The 23456-nt window shown below is 36.9% G+C and overlaps 2 protein-coding genes across 9 annotated transcripts in view; one reads left to right on the plus strand and one right to left on the minus strand.

Moving 5' to 3' along the window:
* The window catches only part of TAFA2 (TAFA chemokine like family member 2), a 604247-nt gene extending 586209 nt beyond the window's left edge, over positions 1-18038 (minus strand). The window contains exons 1-2 of the mRNA XM_089919992.1: positions 10901-18038; positions 10025-10109 (exon numbers count right to left, since the gene is read on the minus strand). The gene's annotated coding sequence lies outside the window, so the exon portion shown is untranslated. The remainder of the gene's footprint in view (positions 1-10024; positions 10110-10900) is intronic.
* Positions 15586-23456, plus strand: part of USP15 (ubiquitin specific peptidase 15) — a 161667-nt gene continuing 153796 nt past the window's right edge. For 4 of the 8 annotated variants that reach the window (XR_016394810.1, XR_016394811.1, XR_016394812.1 and 1 more), the window contains exon 1: positions 15586-16012. Coding sequence is in view for 2 of the 8 variants with exons in the window: in XM_022571647.2 (XP_022427355.1) it covers positions 15924-16012 (89 nt within the window). In the remaining 6 variants the exon portion in view is untranslated. The remainder of the gene's footprint in view (positions 16013-23456) is intronic. The other 4 variants (XM_022571647.2, XM_022571649.2, XR_016394814.1 and 1 more) reach the window with 3 other exon arrangements.

The following is a 23456-nucleotide window of genomic DNA, read 5'->3' on the forward strand; positions in this document are numbered from 1 at the left end:
TATAAAGTAGGATGACCATATCTCAAAGAGAATTGTGGAGCATTTTGGTATGTAGCATTGACTGGAATCAATACATAGAAAATCCATGACTGTTTTTGAAAGCTAGTCTAGCCAAAGCACCACAGGCCTGAGCTAAAAGAAACTGAGACTTTTCAAATGTAAAAAGAACTTTGGGCCCCAACTTTCTATAGGCAGGGACCAGACCATGACATCATCTTAGCTACAAAGAAAAGCCCTCTTCAGAAGTGGCTAAGGAGGATGATTAAAAAGAAATAAAGATCCTTCCTCGCCACAAGAGGACACAGCAAAGAGCCATGAAGAAGCACAGATGGGACTAGGACTAGAGACGGAACTCTAGTTCCAAGAGACGGAACTAGGACTTCATCAAGGAACATCCCAGACCCCCAAGGTGGAGGTACTTGGAAATACTTGTCTAGCAATATTTCAAAATTGGTATGAGCCAGTGACTCCTATCTGTATCTCATTCTTCTCCTTTTCAAATGTAAGTTTCTATTATAGTTATCCTGTCCTTGTTCCACCATCATATGTTGAATGTATGAGAGCAGATACCTTATCCTTTAAGTTTCTAGGCCTTTGAATCACAAAGAGATACTCTAAAACTTATATAAATCATGTGATCCTAAACTTTAAATCTGATGTCATGACTGAATGAGACTTTTGGGGTGTCTTGAAATGGAAGTGAGTGTATTTTACATATGGTTGGTGAATAAAAATTTGTGACTGAAAAAGTAGGCTGTAGTAGATTAGATTTAAAACATTGTTCAACAAATAGTCATTCTTTTCCTTCCTCCTCTGGAGAGGAGTATATTTTGCCCCTATTTAATTTTGGGCTTGGCCATTTAATGTCCTTTGGCCAATTGAATGTTAATGGACCTGACAGGACCAGAGGCTTGCAATGTGCTTATATGACTGAGCTTTCTCTCTTGCATTCCAGCTTTTCACATCAGAAGGATATGCCTCAGGTACACTGATCTTTATGATAACAGAAATGTAGGGCATACTTGGACCCAACTTGCAGCTTAGAGCCAAGGTCAGCTGAGTCTAAACTAGATTTGTCAAGCCTTAGTAACAATAGGTGTAAGAAATAAATGAAAGCTTATATTCCCTGCATGCTACCAAGTATATGGGTGGTTGGTTGCACAGCAAAAGCCAAGTAGTACAGGGAGATTTTCTCAGATCAAGAATTTAATTTATGTAGGGGAAAAAAAATTATGTAGGGGTAGGGGATTAAGAGATACAAACTACTACGTATAAAATAAATAAGCAATAAGGATATATTGTACAGCACAGGGACATATAGCCATTATTTTGTAATAACTTTAAATGGAGCATAACCTATAAAAATAGTGAATCAATATGTTGTACACCTGAAACTAATATAATATCATAAATCAACTATACTTCAATAAAAAATAAAATAAATTTTAAAAGGATTCAATTTATGAATTGTTTCTTCATTTGCATCTTAGTTGTAATTTAACCTTTTGCTATGACCAGAATGTGGTGCCCAAGCCAAAGTCATATTTTGAAGCCCTAATCCCCAGCACCATGGAATTTGGAGGTAGGTCCTTTGGAGGGCAATTAGGATTACATTAGGTTATGAGGGTGGGGTCCTCATGATTGGATTAGTGCCCTTATAAAAAGAGGAGGAAACATGAGATGGCTCTCTCTCCCTGATTAACTGCTTGAATTGAATCATCAGTCTTCACCTGTCTTTGGACTGGGACTTGCACCATCTGCACCTTCTGCAGGTTCTTGGGTCTTCAGACTCAGACTGGAATTTATATCACTGGCATTCTTAGCCCTCCAGCTTCCAGATGACAGATCATAGGACTTCTCAACTTCTATAATTGCATAAGCCAATAAAGAAATAAATGAATTTATGTATATGTATATCCTATATATATGTATATGTATATCTTATATATGTGTGTGTATCCTATTGGTTCTGTTTCTCTGAAGAATCCTAACTAATAAAGAAATTGGTATTAAGAAGTAGGATGAGGGGCTTCCCTGGTGGCGCAGTGGTTGAGAGTCCGCCTGCCGATGCAGGGGACACGGGTTTGTGCCCCGGTCCGGGAAGATCCCACATGCTGCGGAGCGGTTGGGCCTGTGAGACATGGCCGCTGAGCCTGTGCGTCCGGAGCCTGTGCTCCGCAACGGGAGAGGCCACAACAGTGAGAGGCCTGCGTACCGCAAAAAAAAAAAAAAAAAAAAAGAAGTAGGATGCTGCTGTAACAAATATCTAAAAATGTGGAAGTACCTTTGGAATTGGGTAATGGGTAGAGGATGGAAGAATTTTGAAATGCATGGTAGAAAAATCTCATACTGTCATGAAGAGACTGCTAAAGGTGATGCTGGTGAGAGCTCAGAAAGAAAAGAGGAAAACTAGAGAGAAAGCCTCCATCTTCTTAGAGAATACATAAATAATCATGAATAGAATGCTGGTAGAAATGCGGATGGTAAAAGGCCATTCTGATGAGGTCTCAGATGGAAATGAGGAACAGATTATTGGAAACTGGAGGAAAGGCTATCCTCATTATACAGTGGCAGAGAATTTGGCTAACTTGTGTTTGCATTCTAGTGTGCTGTGGAAGGTAGAACTTGCAAATGATAAAACTGGGTATTCAGCTGAGGAGATTTCCAAAAAAAATGTGAAGCAGTAGCTTGGTTCCTTCTGACTGCATATAGTGAAATATAAGAAAAGAGATTTGAATTGAATACAGAATTACTGAGCAAAAAGGAACTAGAACTTAAATATTTGGAAAATTCTCAGCCTGTCCATAAAAAAAATGAGAAAGTGTGTTCAGAAGAGAATGCTAAGGGTATGGCTGACTGACCATTCAATTAGGAGTTTAACATGGGTGTGAATCACAGATCTAATCAACCATCCCAGCAGCAGCACTGCCGATTTGAACTAAAAGTAATGGAGAGGGGACAAAATGAAGGAAGGCTGTCAGACTTCTTAGACCCTACAGGACCTCAACCATAGTGCTATTAGGCTGTGAACATGTGTTATTCTTCATGATAAGGGGAGAATGGCCCTGAGGGGGAGATCAGCTCAGTGCTTTGTGACCACCTAGAGGGGTGGGATAGGGAGGGAGGGAGGGAGGGAGATGCAAGAGGGAAGAGATATGGGGACATATGTATATGTATAACTGACTCACTTTGTTATAAAGCAGAAACTAACACACCATTGTAAAGCAATTATACTCCAATAAAGATGTAAAAAAAAAAAAGAAAAAAGAATGGCCCTGAGGGTGATTCAGAGATCTTCAGGGCCACCACCTCACTTTCAACAGGCCAGACAGCCACGGAGGGAAGCTATGGGGTGGGACTGCCTGGAGCTGTGGGGGCATGACGCCCACTGGAAGAACTGTGGTGTAGACTGCGTGTTCCCACTGAGCCATGGGGATGGTATTGGCCACTCCAGGAGATTTGGAGGGCAGAGCATCCAACCAGTACTATTCTCTCACCTTAAGATCCAATGAACTCCAATAAAAATTAATTTTAAAAAAACTTAATTAAACTAAAACTTAAATAAACACTTAATTAATTTTTACACTAAAAAAAAAAAATCCAATGGGATTTGCCTTGCTAGAGTTTAACTTGCTTGGGACCCAGCATCCATTCCTTCTCTCCCATTTCTCCCATTTAGAATGGAAATGTCTATCCTATGCCTGTCTCACATTGAATTTCAGAAGTGCAGAACTGCTTGGTTTCACATGTTCACTCACAGCTGGAGAGGAATTTTTGCCTCAAGATGAATCATAGCTCGAGTCTCACCCATATGTAATTTAGATGGACTTTAGAATTGATGCTGGAAAGAGTCAAGAGTTTTGGCATTATTCAGGTAGAGTGAATGTATTTTGCCTGTGAGAAGGATATAAATTTGGGAAAGCCAGTGGCAGAATACTATGGACTGAAATGTTTTTGTGTACCACTGGCTCCCAAATTCACATATTGAAGCTCCAATCCCCAGTGTGATGGTATTTGAAAGTAGGACCTTTAGGAAGTGATTATAGTTAGATTAGGTCATAAAGGTGGGGCCTCATGTAGGGATTAAAGCCCTTATAAAAAGAGGAGACAGAACATCTACTCCAATTTATGGAAAAGGTGGTAACTCTAACTCCCACTAACATCTCCAATTTTCAGCCACCAGAAAGGAAGAACACAAACGGGGGAGTGATAAACATGATCCTTCCTTTTAAGAGCATGAATAAGAAGTTTCACATATCACTTCTGCTCACATTCTATTGACCACAACCTAGAACATGACCACATGTATTAGCAAGGGAGATTAATAGACCATGGTGTGACACCATGTTCATAAATTGAGAGACAATATTGCTAAGATGACATTACTTCCCAAACTGATCTACAGATCCCAAGCAACCTTATCAAAATCCCAGCTGACTTCTTTACAAAAATTGAGAAGTTAATTCTAGTATTATTAAGGCATTTCAAGAATCTCAGAATAGCCAAAACAATCCTGAGAGAGAAGAACAAGGTTGGTGAACTCACACTTCTCGATTTCACATCATATTGCAAAGCTAGATTAATCAATGCATTGTGATACTGCCATAAGGATAAATACAGAGATGAATAAAATGGAGAGTCTTCCTAGTTATCATTAGTTAATTTTCAAAGAGGGTGCCAAGACAATTAAATGGGGGAAGGAATAGTATTTTTAACTAGTAGTGCTGGAATTTCCACATACAAAAGAAATAAATTGGACCCTTACCTCACACCACATACAAAAATTAACTCACAATGGATCAAAGACTAAATGTAAGATCCAAAGCTATAAGACTCTGAGAAGAAAATATAGGTATAAATCTTTAGGACCTCAGATTAAGCAATGTCTTAGAACACCAAAAGAACAAGCAAAAAAAGAATAAACAGATAAAATTGGACATGAAATTTAAAACCTTTTGCTTCAAAGGACACCAACAAAAAAGTGAAAAGATAACCCACACAATGGGAGAAAATTTTTGGACATCATCTATCTGATAAAGGTCTAGGATCTAAAATATTTACAGAACACATAACTCAGTAATTTTAAAATCCAATTATAAAATGGGCAAAGAATGTGGATAGACATTTATCCAAAGAAGATATACAAAGGGCCAATAAGCAAATGAAAAGATGCTCAATATCATTAGCCATCAGGAAAATGCAAATCAAAACCACAATGAGATATCACTTTACACACACTAGGATGCCTATAGTCAAAAAGACAGATAATAACAAGGATTGCTGAGGATGTGCAGAAATTGGGACCCTCATAGACTGCTGGTGGCAATGTAAAATGCTGCAGCCACTTTGGAAAACAGTCTGATAGTTCTTCAAATGATTAGACATAGAGTGACCATTTGACCCAGCAATCCCACTCCTAGGTACATACCCAAGAGAAGTGGAAATATGCACACAAATAATTGCATGTGATGTTCACAGCAACATTATTCATAGTAGTCCAAAAATGGAAACCTATCAAATGTCCATCAACTATGAGTGGATTAAATTAAGTGTGGTATATCCATACAATGGAATTATTATTATTCAATAAAAAGAAATGACATACTGATACATGCTACATAGATGAACCTTGAAAACATTATGCAAAATCAAAGAGGCCAGTCCCAAGGGAGCATATATTGTATGATTCTACTTAAATGAAATGTCGAAATAGGCAAATCTATAGAGACAGAAAATAGATTCATGGTTGCTTGGGGCTGAAGGGCTGAAGGGATTGGGGTGACAGCTACGGGATATGGGGTTTGGGGAAGGTAACGACGATATTCTAATATTGGGGCGATGGATGCACAATTCTGTGAATGTACTAAAAGGAATTAGATTGCACACTTTAAAGGAGTCAAATGTACGGTATGTGAATTATATCTCAAAGTGGTTTTAAAAAAGAAAAAAAATCCGGAGTGTTTGGTTGTGTAGCCATGTGCTCAGCTGAAACTTCTATTGCTATGGAAGAAAAGGAGAGTATACATTTAGAGACAGTAAGCAGTCTCTGCCATAGGGAGTACTCTGACTTGTGGCACTATTAGTACAGTTTCCAATTTAGTAGCAAATCATGTTACATTAAGAATGCCCAATATCATTAATATAGTGACTTACTGAATTAATGTGACATTATAGCAAGAGCAACGAAGTAAGAGCAAGGTTATTTGGATGCTAGTCCTGACCCTACCCTTTTACTAGCTTTATGACCTTGGTAAGTTGCCATGTTTCTAAGTATTAAACTGCTCATCCAAAAGGTAAGGATTAAATGAGATGATTGCTACGTCCTTTGAGTTCTAAGGACGTTTGATTTCAACTCTACAAATGGATATTTTCACAGACTGTTTCCTCCCTATTTGTCATTTCAAGAGTCAAGCACTTGCTTACAGTGTTCCCAGGAGCCCCCCTCATGTATAACGACTACTGTAAATATCGTTCAAATAATATTTATTTCTCATTCTCAAATAGTTCATCTTTAATTCTCCATTCAAGAGTTTGTATTTTACTGTTCGAGGCACTGAAAGTGAATGAGAGCTTTTCTCCCTAATATTTATTATAGACTTAGGGCTAAATTAGATCAGGGTAACAAATCTAAAACCCTGACTTTATTTTTTAATTTTTTTTTCTTTTTTTTAATTTTATTTTTGCGGTACGCGGGCCTCTCACTGTTGTGGCCTCTCCCGTTGCGGAGCACAGGCTCCGGACGCGCAGGCTCAGCGGCCATGGCTCACGGGCCCAGCCACTCCGCGGCATGTGGGATCTTCCCGGACCAGGGCACGAACCGGTGTTCCCTGCATCGGCAGGCGCACTCTCAACCACTGCGCCACCAGGGAAGCCCAGTACAACTTTTTTAACATAAAAATAAATTACTTTTACATTGCTTACTAAAGATGGTTATCATCAATTAGATATACAATTCTTAGTTTATTGTGCTTTAACTAAAATATGATTTATCTACTACAAAAATGAAGCCAAATGGACTATAAATGGTTAATATAGAGTTATCAAAAAGAAGAAATGATTGAATATAAAATCAATCCACTGATACAACCCAGCATTTTTATTAAGGAAATTGCCATAATTTTTAAGAAGGAAAAGAATCTTAGATGAAGTGATGCCAGTTACAGTATATGAGAGTTATACTAGAGTTTGTTCATTTAATTTACTGAAACTAAATATTCCTAGAGGGCTGGGGAAAGAAATTTTTCTGTCAAGAACTGACAATCCAGCCTTACAGCTACAATATGATTGCACTCTTATCACAAGGTCATTGCCTGAATTTCGGCAAAATTAATTCAAGAAGCTAACCTATCTCTTTACACTAATGCTTCCCAAACTTTGGAGAGCATAACAACCACCTGTGAGATTGTTAATATGCAGCATTCTAAACCTTATCCCCTATAGATTCTGATTCACTGTGTCTGGAGTTGGGCCTAATAATCCACATTTTAAAATGCACCTTAAGTGTTTGTGATACAGCTAATTTACAGACCAGACTTTTAGAAACACTGCCTGAGTTAGTTTAGAAACACTCATTTTCCTTTTTAACCCTCCAGCCATTAACAGTCCGTTGGATAAGTAATATACCTTCAGTGGTGAAAAGGAAGAATAAATTCCAAATGAGTTCTATCATCCCTTTCTGAAGTTCATATGAAGGACTGCATTCTCTTCTTAGATTCCTTGTTACCTAATTTAAGAGTTCCTTTTTAGAGGAGGAAACCCTAGAATTTAATTTGAGGTACCCAAGTCTATTCTTAATCAGCAAATACTATTTCTATAGCTTTTAAAGAAACACCTAATTCCTGAGTTGATTTCATCACAAATGTTCTTCCATATCATGATAGCAAACATGTAATAAAATCATTGTCAGTAGGGACTTCCCTGGTAGCGCAATGGTTAAGAATCCGCCTGCCAATTCAGGGGACACGGGTTCGAGCCCTGGTCTGGGAAGATCCCACATGCCACGGACCAACTAAGCCCATGCGCCACAACTACTGAGCCTGCGCTCTGGAGTCCGCGAACCACAACTACTGAATCCTGCACACCTAGAGCCCGTGCTCCAAAACAAGAGAAGCCACCGCAGTGAGAAGCCTGCACACGACAACGAAGAGTAGCCCCCGCTCACTGCAACTAGGGAAAGTCCGCGCGCAGCCACAAAGATCCAATGCAGGCAAAAATTAATTAATTAATTAATTAAATTTAAAAAAAATCATTGTCAGTAAAAATTTCCTTCCCAGTGGATTACCATTTCCCTTAGATGAGTCTTTCTATATTTTAAAAACGTATTTACTCTCTTTAACATAGTTTTAAAGTTCTTTCAGACAAAAAAGTGTTCACATCTTTATAAATTGTTATTATTTGTTTTCTGAATTAATTTATGCAATATGAAAATAGAAAGCTTACAAATGCAAACCATGTTAACAGTAGAAGAATTTGGAGAAAAATTCCTCTATTTTGGAAGTCTGACAGTTCTGAACTGTCTTTTAATTTCCCAGTTTCTTTTACTTCCACTTCAAGAGAAACAAAATTGAAATTCATTTTTCTCTGAAAGGGCTAAAAGAAACTTGCTGTATAGCACCATTTACACGAACTATTCAAAAGCATTATGGAGTCTAAAGGGCATTACTTAAAACCACTCAGCTCTTGCTCTATTAAAGACAGGGTACTTTCCTCCTTACCTTGATCTACTTCTGTTTTCCATTAACCACTTTAAGTAGTCAGTAGACATGGGTTTTATCCTTAGTTTTAACTTGCCTGCAAAGCCATTTCATTCAGTAAGTATATACTTATCAAGGAACCATTGTCCACATAGACCTGTGTCAAATACCTTGGGAGATCCGAAGGAAGACAGGGAAGAAGGGAAGAAGGGCGAGAAGGAGGGCAGAAGGAAGGAAGGAAACAAAGTTTTGACCACGTGTATGGATTTGTAATCTATTTTGGCTGGCAGTTATATGTATTATCCAGCTCATATGTATTTACAGCTCTACTCCTCATAAGTCATCTTGACTCAGTTTCCTCTGATTGTAGTACATGAGGTTGGCTTAACTGCTGCTCTTGCTTCCCTGAACTGTTTCAGAGTCTCTATTAGTGAGTCTTTATAGCGTTTCTCTGCATAGTATGCCAATAATTATTCTACTACAACTGGTCCAGAAGCTGTTTGTATCTACTGTCATCTATCCATGGCTTATACCTGACCCAGTGGAAATGTAATCAGCATAATTTACAAACTCCAGGTCATCATTCTTGATGAATATTTATTAAAATTTGATGTTAAGAATTAGGCAACATTGCCTAAAAAGTTAAAAAGTATCTCATAATCACTGAAGACTTTAATATAGCTATTACTTTCTATATTGTGTCAGTTTTACAGTTCATTGCTAAAAATATCTTCCATACTTTTGTGAACCAGCAGTCCAGAGAATATATCTTATTGAGCCCAATTTCTTGTTATCCACGACATAACATATCTGCGTAGTGCTACAGTAGGTGGATACAGTGGTCAATTTTAGGTCTGAAAATATTTTGCCTTGTCTTAATTTCCTCAAGATAGGCTGTTCTACTACCTATCTGCATTAGCTTTCTATTGCTATTGTAACAAGTAACCACAAACTTAGTGGCTTGAAACAACACACATGTTTTATCTTACATTTCTATCGGTTAGAAGTGGAATACAGATTTCACTGAGCTAAAATCAAGGCAGTCTTCCTTTCTGGAGACTTCATTTCCTTGCCTTTTCCAGCTTCTAGAAGCCATCTACATTCCTTGGCTCACGGCCCCTTTATTCCATCTTCAAAGCTGCTCCTCCGTTGTCATATCTACCTCTGACCACAGCCAGGAAAGTTTCTGGCAGTGGTCAGAGGTAGATTCATGTGACTAGATTGGACCCAACTGGATAATGCAAGATAATCTCCCCATCTCAGGGTCCTCAACCTTAATCAAATCAACAAAGTCCCTTTTGTCATGTTGCCACATAAGGTAACATACTCACAGGTTCCAGGATTAGGACTTGGACATCTTTGGGGAGTCACCACTCTGCCTTCTGTGCTGTCAGTCTCAGTCCACAGGTAAGATGACTATAACACATGTATTTGATCTATTATGTATCTATATTTATAATTAGAGGACATTCATAATCATATGAAAATATTTTTGTATCGTATTCCACTATTGGCTTCCAAGTACATTGTTTTACCCTTAAGAACACCTTCACAGAAAAGACTGTGAGTAAAGCTGGACTTTTAATATTATCCTTCTCGGCCACGTTAATGATTGGGTGTCTTTGACATAGGATACTACTAATTTTAACAGAATTGTTTATATTACTGCATACAGCTTTGTGATCTTAATGAATTTGTTTAAACATTCAAATTTAGTATCTGCCCCAGTCTAAGAGGGACAGATATTTCGTAAGTAATAATTGCTACTATATATTGAGCTCTATTATGAGTTTCACATTCATTACTTCATTCTCTTTTTGACTGAATGCTATAAAAGAAGTCTATTATTCCCATTTCACAGATGAGGAAACTAAAGTTTCTAGTATCACAGAACTAGTAAGTAGCAGAGTGGGGCATTCAAATATAGGTCTTTCTAAGATATATAATTTTTCCACTATATTGTGTTAAATTTCCATAAACATTAAGTAAATCAAGTTATGTGTGGAGGTATATTGTTATTTCCTGCACATATCATGAATTCCTCATGCTAAACAAATCACATCCAATGTATTACATAGTGGTCTTGGGCCACAAATAATTTTAGAAATGCACAACTGACATAGTTCAAAGGGCCTAGACAGAAGCATACTGGCTAGCAACAAAAAGTGATAGTAAATATTTTTATAAAATCACTAGACTTGTTTTACCTTCATTGTTGATGTCTTCTAACTTGACTAAACCGTCCATGTGGTCTGTAGTGCCCCTATTGCTTAGAGATACCTGGAAGACAACACCATGAAAAATTCCTCATACAATGTTTATATCACTCCCAGAACATAGATGTATTCTTTAAGAACTGCTATTATATTGTTCTAAAACTCTGTGTAAGCAGTTAAAATCCTTTCACTACCTAAGCCAAAATGAAGAGAAGGATTGTTCAAACAGAAAATCTGAATAATTCAGTCCTCTCTTGGAAGGAAACAAAGTTAATCTCTCTGGACTCTATATAGTTGAAGAATCACTGGATCATTACACAAGTCTCTACCTCACTTTGGATGTGTAGATTTTGAAGACCCATGGGCATAAAAGAAAACATTTTTAAACTCGTGCACAAAACTTATGTAAGTATGATCAAGTATATAATGTTAAGATCAATATTTTGTTTAATTTAACCTGTCCTTTAAAACAAAAGATCAGCATGTTTGAAATGATTTAGATTTCTAAAGTCCATCTATTATTATGAAGCTTGGGAAAAGGACCCAGAAGCTGCTTAGCATTTCTATTTTTTCATGAAGTGGTTCTTTAGCAACCTTGAAGTCTATATATAAATATAATAACATATTCAACCTTTAATCTGTCAATACATATAAGCAACAAATAAAGAAAAAATAAAACAGGCAGATTTCCCTCCTATCAACCTTGATTTAATCTATATTACTCTTGATTGGATAGGATAACCAGAGTCTTTTCTTGGAAAAGTTTCCCACCATACAGGTACATTTCATTTTGAAATATCTAGGACCCACAGACTATACTATGTCTTAAGAATTTTTTTGCTATAATTCTAGACGTCTAAGACTATTCGACTTGTTTATTGATTCAATTCAATTTAGTTCTCTGATCATTTAGTATCTACTATAGATTGACATCAGCCTTCAGAGTAGTGTCAGCCTTCACAGCATTTTGTGTATCTTCCAAAATAGAGAATAAAAAGTAGCAGCTCAGATTAATTCATTAGCAGACTTCATGCCCATGTTAAAATTAAACTTTCTAGATCCTTTAGGGTAGAAGGTATAGTTTTGTTTGTTCTAATTTTTTTAATTTAAGTAACTTTAGTTAGGGCAGATCATTCATTAGAGTTCCCGCAACTCCTTACTGTCTTAACAGTTTTTCTTCGTCCATTTACATTAGCTATATTGAACCCTTGCAAGCATTTGAGTTTCAGCCCCAGAAGAGTCTAATCACCTTATTTTTAATTAGAAAACAAATGTTCACAGAGATTAAATAACTTGGCCAAGGTGACCCAGCTAGTTAGTGGCACTGAGCCAGAGTCAAAATCCAAGTATACTGGCCCTTTTTCTAAGGCACTGTATTCATTTCACTACTTTTTCTTTCTCTTTATCAGCACCTAACACTTATCTGAAATAAGAAGCCTCTGTGGGTTTTTTTTTTTAAGTTTTAAAAACTGCATCGTGGCACTTACAATTTTTATTCATATCTCAAGTTTAAAAATATCATTAACAGATTAAGCACATTACTACATGCTGTTTTGGTGTTTGCACCACTCCCCCGCCTTTCCACTGCCTTTTAGCTGTCCAGAGAGCTAGTAAAGCGAAAAGAGAGTTATAAAATTACAAAAGAGCAAAGAATGAAGTGTTTAGATAGTTGAACAGGCATGGGGGGAGTGGGGCGTTATCGGAGGGAATAACTGTAGAGGAAGGACAAGGAAGAAGGAAAAAATGAAACAGTGGTTCCTGAAGACCTGAGATAGGAAGTGTTGAGAAATAAAGACAGCTAGGTCATCAATCATTGTTCCTTTAGGGGATGTGCTGATTCTAGCAGATTTTTCCTTAGGCTCATGTAGCCAGCACCAAACAAAATTGTGAAGTATGCAAAGCTCCTCTTGGAATTCTTTGTACTTTCTTGCATTCAGCTCTATTTTTTTTTTAAAATGCAGTGCTTTTTCTTCTTTCTCTGATCCATCTCAGGCTGAAAACCAGCTCTCATTTAACACCTTAGTTTTAAGACTTACTCTCTCCTGGACTGTTGACATTTGAAGTCCTATCTTTTAATTGCAGGATACAAGAACCTTTCTGAAAGGGATCATTTAAACATCGGTGAGCAGAGAGGAAATTATTTGAAGATGAAGGAATCCTGCCTTTATGTAAGGTGCACTTTATTCATATCAAGCCTAATTTCTAAAGTACCCAGCATACCCCCTTTCCCTATTCAAAGCCCTAGGTTAAATTTTTAATGGACAAGAAAGGTGCAGAGTCTGAGAAGGCAATGGCAATCACCAAGTAAATATTACATTTTTATAAAATTAACTAAGGGAAGCATCAATGAAGATACTTATTCCAAACAAGCTGATGTAACCCCTGGCTTATATTCAATTATCTGTGTGATTCATGGGAAAGTAACATTTCTCATCAATTATCTACTTAGTTATTCAGTAGAGAAAATATTCAGTAGTGGACCTTAACCAATTTAGTATTTATAAACAATATCTTATTTCTCTTCATAATTGAGAGTAGAATAAGCATAAGTAAAATAAGCAGAATTTCCATAAATTGGTAAACTGAAGTCACTAGAAAGTTGATTGCTGTAATCAAGATCATGAAGGTCAGTAGAAAAATAAAAGCTTACTCAAAACTTCTAGATTCTGGAGCTAGACTGTTTGGTTTCAAATTTGGGTTCTGCCACTTGCCTCAATACCTCATCTACAGAATGGTAATAATAATAATACCTGCCTCATTTAGTTGTTATGAGGATCAAGATAATACTTCCATCAAAGTGTTTAGAACCTGGTTTGGCGCTTTATAAGTGCTTGTTAAATAAAATACTATGACTATTATTTCTTTCTTGACTCTGAAGGCAACTAATTAGGTCTACAAAATGACCTCATAAATCTGACATATAATTCAAATTGACATTGAACTTACACATCTATATCCAATTAACTCATTGCCTTGAACATGGTGCAAATGAAGAAAAGGTTATTTCATTTTTTGCATAGCTACAGACTTCAACATATCAAAAATGCACTTTCTTTGAAAGGAAATTGGACAGCAGAGTGTGCATGAGGCATCACTTCTCAATTATGCTATGTTTATAAAATGATGGAGAGTATGTTTGCCTTCAAAGTCCGTAACTTTTTTCCAACAGCTTTATTGAGATATAATTTACACATTATTACAATTCATCCTGTCAATAGTGAACAACATTAGTGTTTATTGATTGGCTACTATGTCCCAAGTAATAAACACATTGTTTCATTTAATCTTTATAAAAATTCTTTAACATAGGTACTGTTATTCCCAATTTAATGACTAAACTATAAGTTAAACACTTTGCAGCTAAAGGTTGAGATGAGGTTTGAACTCATGTTCATATGACTCCACTATTTTTCCCATATCATGCTGCCTTTCTCTGGAAAACTACTTAGTTCTCTTTCAGAGGTTGGGTGGGAAAGGAGGGAAACGTAACCCTTTGATGGTATTCATAGTTAAACAAACTCTAATTTTTAACTTGTCAAGAATCAAATGTATAAGAAATAGCAGTAATTGGAAGCTGTTTCCAGAATTTCAAATCAAGGATGATACGATAATACAAAATAGTATTATTTCAAAGAAAATAAGCAGTAATAATGCTGATACACACAAATTACAATGCCAATATACACTACCCTTGGAAGGATTTAGCACTTCTTAGTAGCATATTACACCCAGTTACTGCATTCTCACCAAATGAGTTAGGGTAGAGGTTGAAAATGAGTAGACAAGAGAGATCTTGCAGGAATTCTTATCCATCGTTTAGTCTTTTTCACATCACGTGTTATCTTAAAGTCAAATCTCCGGACATCTTCATGCTTGGAATTACTTAAGCAGTTTTGCCACAATTCATTTATGAAACACATATTTGGGTGGTTCTTATATGTTAGGCAGCATTGTGCTAGCCGCTAGTTGTACAAAGGTTTTGGGGGGGTTGTTTTATGACTCTAGTGCAGCTCAGTTTACATTTTAATTTAGGCTTTCATACGGAGTGGTAATTAGTGTACTATAGTGTATAGATAGCCAGTGGGCTTTGGAAGCTGGATTGCCTCTCCACTTACTGTGTGACGTTGGCATTTGACTTTTGAGAAACTCGATTTTCCCATTTATAACACAACTGGCTTCAAATAATAGCTGGTATTATCTACTTTCAGGTGCACACACCATGCGAAGGTGCGCCTAAGAAAATGTTACTTCCTAACATCTAGGAGAATGGGTTTCTCGCCCGTTTTTTCCCCTTTAGTACCTGGCATTATTCGATACATATTTTACACTCTGTTCACCGAGGAACTGGAACATGTTTTTCACTGCAGCTTAGCTATCTGGGTGTGCCTGGGGAGGCGTCACAAAGAACCTGTAAAAGGTCTCCACCTACAGCAGGAGTAGAAGCGCAAGAAAGAGCCCAGGCAGATCACTGCGGCTAAGCGTTCGGTTTCGTTTTGTTCTCTGTTTGGCCCAATATTCACCGAGTTTAGATTCCGCGACTCGCAACGAAAAGACTCGAGTCACGGACCTGTTAAAAATTTTCTGCCATATTTTAGCCGTCCCCACGCCCCCCGCCCCACCCTCAAGCGTGAGTGAACGCGCAAATAAGGATTTTCAGGCGTCTGTGGGAAAGAGGGAGGGGAAGGCAGAAGTCAAGGCCGGACGGGGTGGTGGCACCCCTGAAGCGCGCGAGAGGACCGAGGCCCCACAGACGAGAGTTAAAACCAGGCGGTCGCGGACCGGAGGAGGCCGAGGCGAGCTGCTCGACGGGCGGGAGCCGATGGGGGGCAGCAGACCACCGCGGCGTACTCACTCCGCCCGGGCCCAACGCTTCTCCGGAGGCGCACCCCCCCAACCTTACGTCTCTTTTGGTTTCGACCTGCCGACTGGGCGGGGCCGCGGGACGCCATTCCCACAATGCTCTGGGGCGTGCCGCCGCCGTCGCTGCCGCCTCCGCTACCGCTAGTGGAAGAAGATGGCGGAAGGCGGAGCGGCGGATTTGGACGTCCAGCGGTCTGACATCGCGACGCTGCTCAAAACCCCGCTCCGGAAAGGGGACACCTGGTGAGGGAAAGGGGTTGAGGTGGCTGTGGTTGCCCGAGGGTGGTGGAGAACTGGGCGGGAACTGCGGTCTGGTGTCTCGGCGGTGACAGGTGCGGGCAGGTCCGGCGGCGGCCGCCTCGGGCAGCAGGATTTTGGCCGCTCCCGAAAGGTTGGAGCAAAGATTGGACCCGAAATGAGGGCCAGGGTTCGTGGCTCGTCGGGGCATGCTAAGAGGCTTGCGGGGAGCGGCGGCGGCGCCGGCGGCTCGTGCAGTTCTCTTCGTCCTTCTTCCTCTGGTAGTGCCGCTCCCACCCCAGGCCTTCCCGAACGATAGGTTACACTCGTTGGTGTGAGTCTTTTAATGTTTGACAGTTCCTGGTCCCGCAGCTGATCAGGATCTCACCCTCTACTTCTTTAGTCATTTCTTTTCGCGGCATTGTCGGCCTCCAAGTTCCCTATTCTGATTCTCATATTCTTCCGGGAGGCCGGCTGCAGGATGTTTGCGGTTCGTACTACACAGGTGGCATGTGTCAGGGCGCCACTTAAGAGAAAGGAACCTTAGTTCCTAGTTCCTTGTCAAAAGGAGGTAGGGGAGTACGTAACCTTAGGCTTCTGAGTGGTACCACGTGGTCTTGTGCCTTGGAGGCTTGATAGACGCCGGTAGCGTTTCTCTTAGAAGTGCAGCTCTTCCCTCCTGTTTGAAGGATAACGCAGGCCTGCAAAAAGTAGATAAGTCCATTTGAGGCTTAAGTCACTTGTAAAAGTTCAAACTTATAAAGTACGAAAGGATATACTTAAAATACTGAAGGAAGTATTTGGAGATTTTAGTATTTGTGGGCCATATCAAGTGGTATTCAGAATAACTTCAGTATGTGAATATGTAACATAAAGTGCTCTGTTTTATTAGGAAGTATAATGCGCTTCTTTATTATAATAAAAGTTATTTTCATTTCTTATCGTCACCATAACAGTGGTATATAATTTACAGTGTTTTTTCATTTACTCGATATGGCTTAGTGGAAGGAACATAAGATTTAGACCCAAATTAGGTTACCTTTTCACCACTTAGTTTGCAGTATGACTTTGAGAAAAGTTACTTTAAATCATTGCACCTCAGTACCTTCATTTATGAAATGGACAGAATAATTTCATTATAGGGGTTTATCCTGAGTCAATGAAATATTCTAAAAGATTATTTATGAGATAACATTAAATTTTAGCTACCTTCTTATCACCGCCATTCCTGATAAAATGCTGTGGTATTAGAATCATTTTCAAGTAAGCTAGTAGATGGCAGACTTGGGACTTGAATTTAAGTACTTTGATCTAAGTCTTCGTACTTTTTTCCTACTTTGTTAGGCTGCATACTATGTTTATGTGATAAAAATCCCTGAGGATGTAAACATATACTTGTTGCATTACAGCAAAAAATATTTAATAATTATTGTTCATATGGCAGTGTTCCTAAGATGTTTATTACTGTGGGGAAATTAGACATTTCCTAGGACATTTATGTTTACCTTGGCCTGTGGATTGTTAAAGATGAAATGAATCCTTGATTCTTATTGTTTGTTAAAGAACACTTTAAAATTCTTAATTTACCTTGCCTATTACCACCTCATAAAAAGATAAATGTGGATTTCCACAAAATAGAAATCTATAATTTAATATATAGATATTATTTATATGGGTATTCTCTTTAATGTTGTGGTTTTGATATACTGAGTAATAATTGGTGGTGTTGATACTACAGGATGATGGGAGCAATATGAGTATTGTGAGCACTAAACGTTAAAGTTTAGCATTTTTATTTTTTGACAGAGTTACTGTAAATCATTTTAAAAGATCTATTTAAAAGAGTAAATACAGGAGGTCTATAAATGAGTCATTTCAGTGCTTCCATTTTAAAGAAAAGGAAACTGAGGCCCAGATATTTAGGTAACAGCAGAATGTGCAAATTTTTATCCTCACAATTGATTTCCCCTCTTATTTAAAGAAAAAAATGCAGGAAAAAGATGGTACTGGGATACTGCAGAAACTATATAGTTTGGTTTATATGCGAGCCAGTTTTCTTGGAATTAGCAGGTGAAACCTGTCAAAAAAGGAATTAACAAAAGTTTGATTCAGAGTTTTAAGGAGAATAATTTCGTAAGTACAAATTTGATAATGTATTCATGAGTACAGAATTAGTAAAGATATTTAATAATTTAGTTGTAACTTGGGCTCATGTTTTTGGAACTCATTAAAACTTGTTAAAAAGTTATTTCTCTTTTTAAGGTCTTAAAAAATCGTTGGATTAGTCATTTATGGGTATTTGGGCAAATCCTGTTTGTTATTTTATAGCTGAAATGGGCCATATGCAAATGGAACATTGTCTTGCTATATGTATATAACTATCTTGAAAAGACTGATAGGACTATTGAGAAAAAATGGTAGGTTTACCATGAGTTTATTCTTGAAATTTTAATACTAATGTTTGATGTTATAATGAAATGTGTGCAGATGAATAAAGTTCATTAATTAGGTTGTGAGCGCTTTGCAGATAAGGACTGCCTCTTAGTACTCTGCTAATTAATGCTAACACCTGGGCAAGGATAAAAATTTGCTTCTACATGAATTTCTGTTTATTTGTAAATGGTGAATGATTTTTATCTGGAAGCTAACCTTCTAGAAATGAAAATAAGTTACACATGTCTGAGATGAGGAGAAACAAACCTTATGATATGTTTGGTATTAGACTTCATAGTGACAGTAATGTCAAAATTGATGCAAGAGAGTTGTACCTCTTAAAAAGGTTGGGTATAAAAGTAACACAGGTCTGCATTAGATGGAGTAAAGCAGTGGTCTTGTATGCTGTTTCTTGATCTGTGTTTAGCTCCAAGGAGAGATTCAGAAAACCAGGAACAAGACTGTTAGAATTTAGAAACTATAGAGGAAGAATAAAGGAACTAGAACTGTTTACCTTAGGATGAATGAAAGATAACTTAATTTTCAGATACATGGTAGTTTCTCCTGATAAGATAAAAGGAAAATTTGTTTAAAGTTCATTGCATGTAAGTATATTAGGGATGGAGGAACCTATTGAAGGGGATAATAGTTAAATGAATAAATGTACAAAGGCATGTTGTGGGTTATGGAATACTCTCTTTGGAGATTTCTTTTAAAATAGATTTATTATGAGTAAATAAACAGATGACTACAAATCACCAAAATCACTGCTTTATTTCCCCATTTTATTAAATGTTATTCATCTACCAATCATTTTCACTAATTTTTATGTTCAAGTATGTTCAAAGCTAACTTTATAAATTAAATTTGGCATGTCATTTTTATATAAACCCTAATAAAATAACTCTAGTAGGTTTAAGGTAACTTTGGAGAGTAGCTTTAATTTGCATTTAGAGTCATTTAAAATATGTATGATGTTTTTGTCTCAATAAACTGCCAAGGAATCACATCAGTCAGGTTTTTAGATAGGAGAGACACTAATTTCAATTTCAGAGCTTTCCTTCCATTCCTACTCTTTTACCTAGAAGTCTTTGAGGCTTTATTTTATATGGTCCCTTATGTTTTTGCGACTTAGATTTACACTAACAGAAAATAATCTTAAGTCAGAAAATCAGTTAATAATGTAAATGGACACTATTAATCAATATGAACTCCAAATTGTTTAGTGTGTACTTGTTGAGAAGTTTTTACATTACTGTTACTGTTAACTTTAGTTGTACCAAAGTGTTTACCACTGAAATAGGGTATATATTACATCATTTGCAGGAAATGAAACCAGAAAGCAAAACTGTTTTTTAGTGTTGGTAAATTGATGAAAATAAGGACAGAAATAGGGACATTAAAGTGTATTTTTCACATTTTAGTTGCTTAAAATCGAGAAAAGCAATTTTTCCTAATTTAATTGTTTTCATAAGTCTTAAAATCACTTGTAAGTGGTTAGTGAAGCCAAGATTAATGTACCCTATTTGGCCAAGAAGATCCAGAGCTTTAGTCAGTGATTTCATTTATCTACTTAGTGACATTCAGGCTTTATTTTTTCCTAAATCATACCATTTTTTTTATTAGCACATACAAGGTATTAACTAGATGTTCTTTTTAGAAAATAGTTTTGTGACAGTTATTAATCTTGCTTGCATGAAAGTATAATAAGAAAAAAATTGTCAGGCTATGACCGATCATATTACATTTAAAAACACTGTGCTAGGTATTGTTGAAGTACTCACATATGTTAACTTATTTACTCATCACCACAATTCTAGGGTACTAGAATGTGAATGTGCTCTAAGTCACATTTGCCAGAATAGGAATTCACCCGGATAGGCTCAAAGAGGTGTTCACACATTGATATATCTGAGATTCGAACCCAAGCAGTCTGGGGCTTTAATTCAGGCTTTAAAATTACTGTTCTACACTGCCTTTTATTTTAAAGATGCATTTTAAAGTGTTCCACTTTTTTAAAAAATGGACATTCTTTTCTCTTTAAATGGAGTCTATTTTATATTTAGCAGCAGAATTCTTCCATTTTATCCCACACTTGTTTCTTGTGACTGTTCAGTTTAGATATGATAGAAAATCTTAACATCTTGCTTTTGGAAATTAAAATATGTTTAAAGATTAATAGGTTATTTACTGAATATGTAGAATAAATATTATTTTGATGCAAAAGTACATTTAAACAAAAGAAACTGGGATCGTGTATTATTTAGATTTGGGGTTTTAATTGTTTATCAGTAATCGTAAGTGATTTGTTAGAGGCCATATGGCCCCTTTTCATATAGTTTTACAGAAACAGCATATCAAGCAGATAGGAAGAACTTGTAGGATATTTTGTTTTAGTACTTTGCCCATATTTTTAAAAGTGTTTGGTTTACAATAAACCACAAATACATAAGACTTTTTTTCAACTAAGAATCCATAGGAACAGCCCAACACAGAAAATGCAAATGTGAAAGTTCGGTATTTTATGTTCTATGTTTACCAACTTTTTGTGAATTTTCAAAGTCAAAGCACATTTGAATTAAGACAGTGGAAGGTACATAACCATATTGATACCTCTTTAACATCTTCCTGAAAACTGACAGTCCATGTAACATCACTGCTAATAAAATCAATTTTGCCATGTTAGTCATTAGATATATTTGTTTTTTTACATGAGTTTAGAGTAATTTTTCTTTTCCTCACTTTGAGAATCACTTTACAAAAAAAGCATAATTATTATAAAAGTGAATTGAAACACCATCAGATATATTGGCAGCGAGATAAAGGGAAGGTTGAGAACTACTGGTGGAGGTGTTTGCATGCATTATCTGGTTGGATTCTCAAAATAAGGATCAAAGTATGTATTTATATTCCTTTCTTGTAGATGAGAAGTCTGAACTCAGAGGAATCATTTGGTTTGCATGTGGTTCACAGGTGATAATACCACCACTAGTGAACCTTTATTGAATGCTTACTCTGTTCCAGCCACTATTCTAAATGCTTTATACATGTGCAGCATATAATAAGAGCAAGTATTCTTATTTACCTCATTTTACGGGTGTGTGATGATTTCAGAGCTGGTTTTTTAAATACCTGGCTTATAATGATTTAGAATACTAAATCCTACCAGTATCTCCTTAGTATTAAAAATGTTTTGTGCTGTCACTACTTACATGTAATTCAAACAGTATTTCATAAGGCAGTAAACTATTTCTTCTTAGTCTCCATATAGAATTTTTCAGCGATTACTAGTTTTTCCTTCCCTGCGTAATGTCAGCCTGGTTTGTGCCTCTTATTTTCATTTCCTTAGTTCCTACTGTAATTCACACTCTGTATCTTATATTTATTCCTTTGAAGTCGTTTTTCCAGATTCTTTCACCATCTATTCTTTAAAACAAAGGGAATGTAGTTCCTTTCAACTTTATTATCCAGTTTACACAGAAGCCACTACTAAAGAAACCTAGAATAAGACTGATTGGTAGTAAGTGACCTCAGTTTTGGATACAGATTAAAATGATGTATCTGAGGGAACAATCAAGAATAGCTCCTCAAAAAGAAGCAGCTCGGATTCTAATATAAGGCAGAAAACCTCTGTAGGATTAACCTATATTTGGTTATGCCTAGAATACTGCTTCTGTCGGTAAGATTCTGCATGGCTTCTTTATAGCTCTCCAAAAAGAAAAGGAGGGTAATGACTACTTTTTCCTCTTCATGAGGAGGAGAATTAAGAATACGGTCCCTTCCACTCTCCTTTTAGTTTTGAGAAGACCCACATATTAGTGTGATAATTCCTTGTGGTTCAAGAAAATGGTTTAGCAGAAGTAGCCATAGAAAAGACTTCCTCTGTGAAAGAAGTTAAAGGCTCTCACAAGTTAAGTCCAATGTGGCTCTGAGACCAGGCTATTCTGAGTTTCAGAGAGGCAGTTTTTGTTATTTTTTTAAATTGAAATATAGTTGATTTACAATGTTGTGTTAGTTTCAGGTGTACAGCAAAGTGATTCAGTTATACCTATACATATATCCATTCTTTTTTAGATTCTTTTCCATTATAGATATTACAAGATATTGAATATGGTTCCCTGTGCTATACAGTAGGTCCTTGTTGGTTATCTGTTTTATATATAGTGTTTGTATATTTTAATCACAAACTCTCCTAATTTACCCCCCCACCCCACCCCCAAAAACACACATACACACTCACACACTTTCCCCTTTGGTAACCATAAGTTTGTTTTCTATGTCTGTGAGTCTGTTTCTGTTTTGTAAATAAGTTCATTTGTATCCGTGTTTTTAGATTCCACATGTAAGCGATATCATCTCATATTTGTCTTTCTTTGTCTTACTGACTTCACTTAGTATAGAGAGCCAGTTAAAACCTGGGAGCATTAGAGACAAAATTAAAAAGAGCATCAAGTTCCTGTAGTAAAAAAAAAAAAAGATTAAGAATGATAGGGTGATAATTATATTTATCATGTTGTACATTACATCTCTAGTATGTATGTATTTTCTAACTGTTAAGTTTGTACCTTTTGACTGCCTTCATCCAATTCCTCTTCCCCCCACTCCTGCCTCTGGTAACCATACTCTTTTTATATGAGTTTGTTTGGTTGGTTGTTTTTGTAGTATAATTGTCCTGTATCACTATGTTACTTCCTGTTGCAGAACATAGCGATTCGATATTTCTGTACATTTCAAAATGATCACCAAAATAAGTCTAGTTATGATCTATCACCATGCAAAGATATTACATAATTATTGACTGTATTTCCGGCACTGTACATTTCATACCAGTGACTCATTTATTTTGCAGCTTGAAGTTTGTACCTCTTAATCTCATTCACCTATTTCTCTCCTCCTCCCACCTTCCTTTCCTCTAGCAACCACCTGTTTGTTCTCTGTATCTGTGACTCTTCTGTTTTGTTATGTTTGTCCATTTTTTAGATTCCACATATATGTGAAATCATACGTATTTGTCCTG

This window comes from Delphinapterus leucas, chromosome 11 (genome assembly GCF_059928025.1).
Source record: "Delphinapterus leucas isolate spDelLeu-1000000601 "Yukka" chromosome 11, BTC_Dleu_Yukka2, whole genome shotgun sequence".
NCBI lineage: Eukaryota > Metazoa > Chordata > Mammalia > Artiodactyla > Monodontidae > Delphinapterus > Delphinapterus leucas.